The 8,820-nt window shown below is 40.2% G+C and overlaps 1 protein-coding gene across 1 annotated transcript; it reads left to right on the top strand.

The window, feature by feature from the left end:
* Positions 1–329: 329 nt before the first annotated feature.
* Positions 330–1,325, top strand: LOC102436562 (ghrelin O-acyltransferase-like; the record flags this gene model as incomplete). Its single annotated transcript, XM_023749334.1, is given in 3 exon segments — positions 330–1,027; positions 1,030–1,167; positions 1,170–1,325. Coding segments are annotated over 3 exon segments (958 nt in total), but the record flags the coding sequence as incomplete, so codon positions are not given.
* Between the last annotated feature and the right edge of the window lie 7,495 nt (positions 1,326–8,820).

Below are 8,820 nucleotides of genomic sequence, written 5' to 3'. Positions count from 1 at the left end.
TTCTATGGCAAATTTCTCCCAGGCCCCTGGTCCTAATCTTTATAAGCCATTCTTAGAAATATTGTAATCAATACCTCCCCACAATATTCCTTGTCATTCTCTTATCTGCCTCTTTGACTGATTAATTTCCCCATTTATCTTTTGATTCTTCCCGGAGTAGCTTGTGGTTCTGAATTAACTCAAGAGTCTTTGTGGGGGTATTCCAGGCCATGAGATTGGTCTTAATTGTTCAGAACCCCCTATTTGCTTGTGGGGTCATGTGTGAGGGGCTGGAATGGGATAAAATATATGTGGAATGTTTTTTACATGAAAAACGCTATCTCTTTCAGGTTCTGCATCACTCTTTCTTCCCTCATGCTCTTGACCCAGAGGGTCACATCCCTCTCTCTGGACATTTGTGAGGGGAAGGTGGAGGCAGCATCACGAGACATCAGGAGCAGGAGCTCTTTGTCTGAGCATCTGTGTAGGGCACTGCCCTATTTCAGCTACTTGCTCTTTTTTCCTGGTCTCCTAGGAGGCCCTCTGTGTTCTTTCCAGAGATTTCAGGCTCGTGTTCAAGGGTTCAGCTCTGTGTGTCCCAGGTACTCCTTCTGGACTTTCACCTGGAAGGGTCTGCAGATTCTGGGACTGGAGTGCCTAATGGTGGTCATGAGGCGGGTGGTGAGTGCAGGAGCAGGTCTGGCTGACTGCCGTCAACTCCAGTGCATCTATGTCATGTGGTCCACTGCCGGGCTCTTCAAACTCACCTACTACTCCCACTGGCTCCTGGATGACTCCCTCCTCTGTGCTGCGGGCTTTGGATCTGAGTTTGGCGAGAGCCCTGGCGAGGAGGGATACCTCCCTGATGCGGACATTTGGATGCTAGAAACAACCCACAGGATATCCCTGTTCACAAGAAAATGGAACCAAAGCACAGCTCGGTGGCTCAGACGCCTCATATTCGAACAGGGCAGGGCCTGGCCGTTGTTGCAGACATTCGCCTTCTCCGCCTGGTGGCACGGACTCCACCCAGGACAGGTGTTTGGTTTCTTTGCTGGGCTCTGATGGTGAAAGCTGACTACCTGATTCACACCTTTGCCAATTTGTTTATCAGATCCTGGCCCATGCGGCTACTCTACAGAACCCTCACCTGGGCCCACACCCAGCTCATCATTGCCTATATAACGCTGGCGTGGAGGGCAGGAGCCTCTCCTCTCTCTGGCTGCTGTGTAATTCTTACAACAGTGTCTTTCCCATGGTCTACTGTATTTTGCTTTTTCTATTAGCAAAGAGAAAGCATAAAGTTAACTGACATTTTTCCCCAGCCTTCATTTTAGACATCCATGAAACAGAATTTACAAAGTGCAGATGGTTGTTGATGATAAAAATATTTGAACGTTTTCATAATAAAAGTCTTTTTAAAATATTAAATATACCTGATGTCTTGCTATAGAAATTTGTGTATCTGCTTTAACAAGCTATTATAATGGATCCACAAAAGAAAAAGCCATGGTTTCTCCCCTTAGGGTTTACAGTTTTGGTGTAGAAGCAAAGTTAAAGCAATACATAAAAACTTAAGCTACTGTGAGCCAAATGGCAAATGGTATATGCATGGACATCCAAAAATTGAGTGCTAGCGGTCTGCTTGATCCTGGAATGTGAGTTTAGCAAGACAACAACAAAACAGTATCTAAGTCATACTATACTGATTTGTCCTGACCGCTGGCCTCCCACTTTTTATCAGCCAAATTACCCTGAAGGGTTTGCTAGGGACCCTTATAGACCCACAAGGGATTTCATTAAGTTGTTTAAAAGTATTGTGTGAGATTATGGAGATTAAGAAATCTCTGGACATGGGCCCAGCTGGCATGGCTCAGTGCTTGAGCGTCGACCTATGAACCAGGAGGTCATGGTTTGATTCTGGTCAAGGCACATGCCCAGGTTGCAAGCTCGATCCTCAGTGTGAGGCATGCAGGAGGCGGTCAGTCAATGATTCTCTCTCATCGTTGATGTTTCTATCTCTCTCTTCCTCTCCCTCTCTGAAATCAATAAAAATATATATTTTTTAAAAATCTCTGAAAATGGGACAAGCCATATTGAAAGGCTCAGAATGCTAGCAAAGGTTAATTAGAAAACATTTAACAGAAAGTCACAAAATTTGCCTTCCTAAGAGGACCAAGGAATGATAGAGACCACTTGTGTATTGAAATGGCACTGGCAAGACAATACTTTCAGGGATCATTTCTATAGCCTGAAATGGCATTGCCTAGTAAATGTTCCATGAAGACTTCATGTCATCTCTTGACCTATTACTTTGGATAAGCCAGGCTCACAGGGCAGCTGTTTCCCGATGCACAGAGAGCCACATGCCGGTGCTGGCCTTACTGTTGGCTGCCACTGTGACCAAGAGGCAGCCAGTGGCTCTAAATAGGTAATCCAGGCTTAGCATCCACCCCACCTGTTAAACTTCTCTGAAGGAGGCAATCCATTCGTGTGTTTTTTCTACCCAAGTGGTTTTTATAAAGCAGACACAGGGAAAGTTCACCGATACACATCCAGCCTGTTGACTCATCAATCCTTGTTCAATTCCACGACATGAGAAAGGAGCCTCAAATGGAGAGTTTTGAGTCTGTCCTGGCAAGTATTAGATCTTCCCACTAGGGAAGTGCCAAGAAGGCCAAGTTCTACTTCTGCCCAAAGGATGCTACTCAGCCCAGGTGCCTGATCTCCTGGCGGCAGTGAGCTGTCTCTCTGGTCACCTCAGAGGCCCTGGCAGCCAGCCGCTGAGACCAGTTTGGTGGTGAAGCAGGTTCTGTAGGTGTGAAAGAACAGACTTGGCACTGTACTCATAGGAGCACTGTAGAGGCCAACAGATTATGGGCATTGCAATGACCAGTTGCTATAAAAGGACAAATGGCAATCATTAGTAATTTATCCGGATTAAAATGCCAGTTACTAGACTGTAGATTCAAGTCACTTCCAACAGACTCTTCTTTACATGTTTGTAACAACAGATGGTGTGGAAAACTTGGTTCCCTATGATTTCAGGGTTTGGCACTAACAGGTGAAGGGGCAGTGATTATATTTATGTGACCTTTCTCAACTTCGCCTATTTCCAAAGCATCTAAAAAGAAATGCTCTAGTAAAATGCGTACTGCCACTTCAGTATTTGATCCCTCATCACTGTTGATTGTGATGCTAGGAAGGCAGCCCTGTGGTGAAGTGGCCAGAGCACCTGTCCAGGAGGCAGAGGGTGTGGTTTAGTCCCAAGCTAGCACTAAGCAGCTGTGTGACCCCAGCCATCCTCTCTCCAGGCCCAAGTTTCCTAGTGTAACAACACAAGAGGCAGATAAATATCAGCCTTTACTCTCAAACCCAAAGGCATTATGATTATGTAAGTGCTTTGTCAATTTTTTAGCACAGGAAAGAGTAAAGCATTTTCTTCCCAACCTGCATTTACTTAACCAGCAAGAATTTTACAGGAAGAAATAAACTTGCCGAGTACCTAAGGTCTTTATAAACAACTGGCATATTAAATTTCTTACACTTATTTCCCACCATATAAAAATAACAGAGTCATATTTTTGTGGCTCATTAAAAACCTGAAAGAGTATTTCTCTAGTACCAATAAAACACCATTAACTACTCTTTCCCTTCCTGAAAAATAGTTTTTTAAATTTCTCAGTCTATATTTGGCAGATAATTGTTGAATACTAGTAATATTAATCTGCTTTGGGCCTCCTGTCCTGGAACGATGTGTAAGAATAGCTCGAGATGCCAGATTATTTCTAAGGAAGTATCTTTGCCTCGCTTGGTTTTTACTGCATTTATTTTTTTAGAACCACCTGTTAAGCTATAATTGAGAGCCATATATTTATGTATATAATACAGGTGTTACCTTAGTTTAGTTGCATGGCCAACCTGAGTTATGTTAAATCGAGTGACTCAGATGAATTCACTAGTGTGAAGATATACGGGTGGCATTTTCTGGCATCCTCAACTTACTAATGGGATATTTTCTACAACTTTGCCTCTAAATTATTTGGAATTTAGATTGCATTTTCCTATAGAAAGAACATTATGTTGACTCCTACTGGGTGACACTCATTGTAATATCTGAATTCAAGGTCACATTGTTCAGGATAGAAGGAAAGAACAAAGATAAAATCCTCCTCATTTCTTAAATTATAAGTGAACCTAAGCACCTTTTATTTCCTAATTTTTCCTATTTATACAGTTATGTAAATGTGTGGACTTTGTTTAGATCCTGATTGAAAGTAGCCAACTATAAAAGGGCATTTATAGGGGAAATTAGAACACTAACTGGATACTATAGCATTATTTTTAATTTTTTCAGGTGTAATAACATTTGTTAAAAAACGGTCACATTTTAGGGATACTCACAGATGAAATGATATCGTGGATTTGCATTTAAGTAATCTGGGGTATGGCAAATAGGGGACACACAGATAAAACAGACAGGACACGGTAAAAATTGTTGAACCTGAGTGATAGAGACATGGGAGTTCAACATATTCTACTTTTGTGTAGGTTTGAAAATTTACATGTAAACAAGTATGCAAGACTACTGGGTACCAATGGCAGAGGAATTTCCCTTCCCCAATATCTTATGAAAATAATAAAAACTGTAAAAACCACTGTGATGAGTATCCTCTAAGATAACCCCCAACGTTCCTCTCCCTGGAATTCACATTCTCCCACATCCAACCACCATTGGTCTGTGTGACAAATATGACATGACAGAGGTGATGGTACGTCATCTCTAAGATTAGTTCACAAAAGATAATGCAGTTTACCAGTTAATCTCAGCATCTTCACCTTTTGACATTTTCTTCACTGCAGACCAGTTACACACCTCTGACCTACTCTCTATCTCCCCAAGACAGTAAGTTTCTGAGCTTTTAAAAATTGTTCTTCCATCTAGAATGTTCTTGCTCAGATCTACATGTGGCCACTCCTTCACATAACTCATGTCTCTGCTCAAGTGACACCTCACCAGGGAGAACCACATCATCTAAAATAAACGCCCTCACCCTAGCTGGTTTGGCTCAGTGGATAGAGCGTCGGACTGCAGACTGAGGGGTCCTGGGTTCGATTCCGGTCAGGGGCACGTAACTTGGTTGCAGGCTCAATCCCCTGCCCTGGTCAGGGCTCATGTGGGAGGCAACCAATCGATGTGTCTCTCTCACATCGATGTTTCCCTCTGTCTCTACCTCTCCCTTTCACTCTCTAAAAATCAATGGAAAAATATCCTCTGGTGAGGATTAACGACAACAAAATCTACTGTTTATCTATAGTTAAATAAAGTAAAGGCCTGGATAGAGTTTCCTAAACAGGAACAAGGAAAGACATGGAAACCATGCAAACATACTTTGTACTTTAGGTTTGAGAGAGAATATGGTAATATGGCACCAGAAAAGCTGAAATATTTAGGGACATAGTAAAATGACTGTAAGACCTGTACAGTAAAAACTATAAAATGTTTGCTGAGAAAAATTAAAAACCAAAATAGATTGAGATATACTGTGCTCATCAACTGAAACACTCACTCTCTATGTGGCAGATTATACTTTTGAAAGATGGATATCATAATATATTCCCTTCCATATGCTTTTTTACAAAATAACATTGACACTTTTCCCATTGAGTGTTTATGGCTGTTTCCCTTGAAACTGGGCGAGGGGAAGGTGACTATTTTTTAAAAAAAATATATTTTATTGATTTTTTTACAGAGAGGAAGGGAGAGGGATAGAGAGTTAGAAACATCAATGAGAGAGAAACATCCATCGATCAGCTGCCTCCTGCACACCCCCTACTGGGGATGTGCCCACAACCAAGGTACATGCCCTTGACTGGAATCGAACCTGGGAACCTTCAGTCCCCAGGCCGTCGCTCTATCCACTGAGCCAAACCGGTCAGGGCGGAAGGTGACTTTTTGACTAGCTTGACCAACAGATTATGGCAGAAGTGATGCTCTAAGTCTTCCAAAGTATGTCATAAAACTGCCATACACTTATGAATAGTTTTCTTGGGACATCTGTTCTAGTCTGGCCATCATGTTGTGAGGAAGCCAAATGTCCACAGAGAGCAAGTGAAACAAAGGCGCCTGGCCCTCGTCCTGGCTGAGCTCCCAGTTAACAGCCAACGCCAATCTGCCAGCCACGTAGGTAGCCCATCTGGGAAGAGGATCCACCAGTCCCAAGTTGAGCCACCTCAGCTGACCACATGGAGCAGAAATGAACCTTCACTGTTAGGCCCTGCCCAATTTGCTGATTTGTGTGCTTTATAATTGGTTGATTTAAGCCAATAGCTTTGAGAGTGGTTTGTTATGCAGCAATAGTTAACTTAAGATTTTAATTCTCCTCCAATTTGATTGGTAGATTCAATGCAATCCCAATCAAAATCCCAGAGGCTTTTTAAAAACAGAAATTGACAAAGCTAATTCTAAAGTTTATATAAATGTACTAAAAACTTAGCATAGATAAACAATTTTGGAAAAACTGAAGAATAGGCAGGCTTACTAAAAAGCATCAGTAGATTCACACTTACATGGTTAATTTTTTACAAAAGTGCCCAAGTGCTTGAAAGGGAAAAGGATAGTCTTAACAACAAAGTGATAGAAGTGAAAATTCATGTGGGGGAAAAAAAGGAGCCTCAACTCTTATTTCATACTACACACAAACATATCTTGAAATGAATCACAGGCCTTACTATAAGAGGTAAGTTTATAAAACTTCTAGAAGGAAACAGGAGAAAAATCTTCATGACTTTAGAGGTTGTCAAAGAATGCTTAAAAAAGCAGTAACAATTTTTAAAAGAAAAAAAAAATTGGTAACTGACTTATCAAAAGAAAAAAAACATGCTTTTTAAAAGACATTATGAAAGCAAAATACAAACCTCAGAATGGAAGTAAAATATCATAATACATATAATCTGACACAAGACTTTACAACTCAGTGAGGCCATACAATAAAAATGTGCAAAAATTTGAATACACACTTCACAAAAGAACATACTTCACTTTTTAGCTATTATAAATAATTCATGTATAAGCTTTTGTGTAGGTATTTTCAGTTCTCTTGGGTATATATCTAGGAGTGAAATTGCTGGGTCATATGGTAATTATGATTAACTTTTTGAGGAACTGCAAAATGTTTTACACAATAGCTGAGTCATTTTAAATCCCAAATAATGTATGAAGATTCCAATTTTTCTGCATCCTCGCCAACTTATTATCTGTCTTTTTCATTCTAGCCAGCCTAGCGGATGTGAAATGGTATTTTATTGTGGTTTGCCTTTGGATTTCCTTAATGACTAATAATGTTGAGCATCTTTTCATGTGCTTACTGGCATTTATATCTTCTTTGGAGAAATGGCTATTTGGATGTTTCCCATTTCTTAATTGGGTTGTCTTTCCACTGTTGAGCTATTTATATATTTTGGATATGTAATCCTTATGATATATAACTTGAAAGTATCTTCTATCTGTAGGTTGTCTTTTTACTTTCTTGATAGTGTCCTTTGAAGCACAAAAGGCTTACATTTTTGATGAAGCACAATTTATATATTTTTCCTTTGGCTGCTTGCTGCTTGTCATATCTAAGAAACCATTGCCTAATCCAAGGTCATGAAAATTTATACCTATGTAAATCTCAGATTTTCATAGTTTAGCTTTTACATGTAGGTCTATGATTCATTTTGAGTTAATTTTTGAATACAGTGTAAGGTAAGGTTTCAATTTCAATCTTTTGCATGTGGATATCCAGCTGTGTCTGTACCATTTGTTGAAAATACCATTTTTTCCCCCATTGAACTGTCTTGGCACCTAAAGTTGATTTTTAAAAATAAGAACAACAACAACAAAAATCATTGCAATGCTTGGGGGAGGTCTCCACTAGAAGGGCCCCATACCTGTACCCCTGAGGTCAGAAAGTTTCCACTACCACCCCAAGGTCAGGAAGGCACTGCCAAAGTCACAATCTCCTACGTCTGGTTAAAAGCAGTGGAATGCAGCAGAATCTTGTCCACCCCTGAAAAAACTCACTTCTGCCAAAGCCTGCTCACCACTGCTGGCAGACGATGAACATCTTTTGCTTTTGTTCAGGTTTCCAATTAGCAAATGATAGTTCTTTCCTTGGAATGACAGAAAATTAGGAGGCTCATAACAGAGTAAGAGCTTCCTGGTCTTTACTGAGAGAAAGGGCAATACATGTTTATATGAAAGAAATATGAATGTGTATGTCCTACCAATTTTATACATCACAAAGCATCCTGAGATCTAAAACACACATCTCACTAAAAGTAATGCTGCATGGCTGCTTTTTATATTTGATGCGTTAACTAAAAGTTATATGAGCCTTATGAAATCTAGTCAAATTTATATAAATATTCTAGAGTTACTCTAGAAATCTGGATTATTCTGACAATACCTCCCAAATCATATTAGACACTAAGAACCTATAATCTGAACGTTATAAAGTATATAATGAGACTATAATTAGGATAAATTGGGACAAGACTTAATTTTGATAAAAGAGAACAGTACTGTCCTGACGGGTTTGGCTCGGTGGATAGAGCGTCGGCCTGCGGACTGAAGGTCCCAGGTTCGATTCCAGTCAAGGACATGTACCTTGGTTGTGGGCACATCCCCAGTAGGGGGTGTGCAGGAGGCAGCTGATCGATGTATCTCTCTCATCGATGTTTCTAAACTCTCTATTCCTCTCCCTTCTTCTCTGTAAAAAATCAGTAAAATATATTTAAAAAAAAAATAAAAAAAAAATAAAAAAGAGAACAGTACTTTCTCTGTTCACATGTACTACA

This window comes from Myotis lucifugus, unplaced genomic scaffold (assembly GCF_000147115.1).
Source record: "Myotis lucifugus unplaced genomic scaffold, Myoluc2.0 scaffold_6235, whole genome shotgun sequence".
In the NCBI taxonomy this organism is placed as follows: domain Eukaryota; kingdom Metazoa; phylum Chordata; class Mammalia; order Chiroptera; family Vespertilionidae; genus Myotis; species Myotis lucifugus.
The sequence above is the reverse complement of the archived record's forward strand: the minus strand, read 5'-3'. Positions and strand labels throughout refer to the sequence as shown.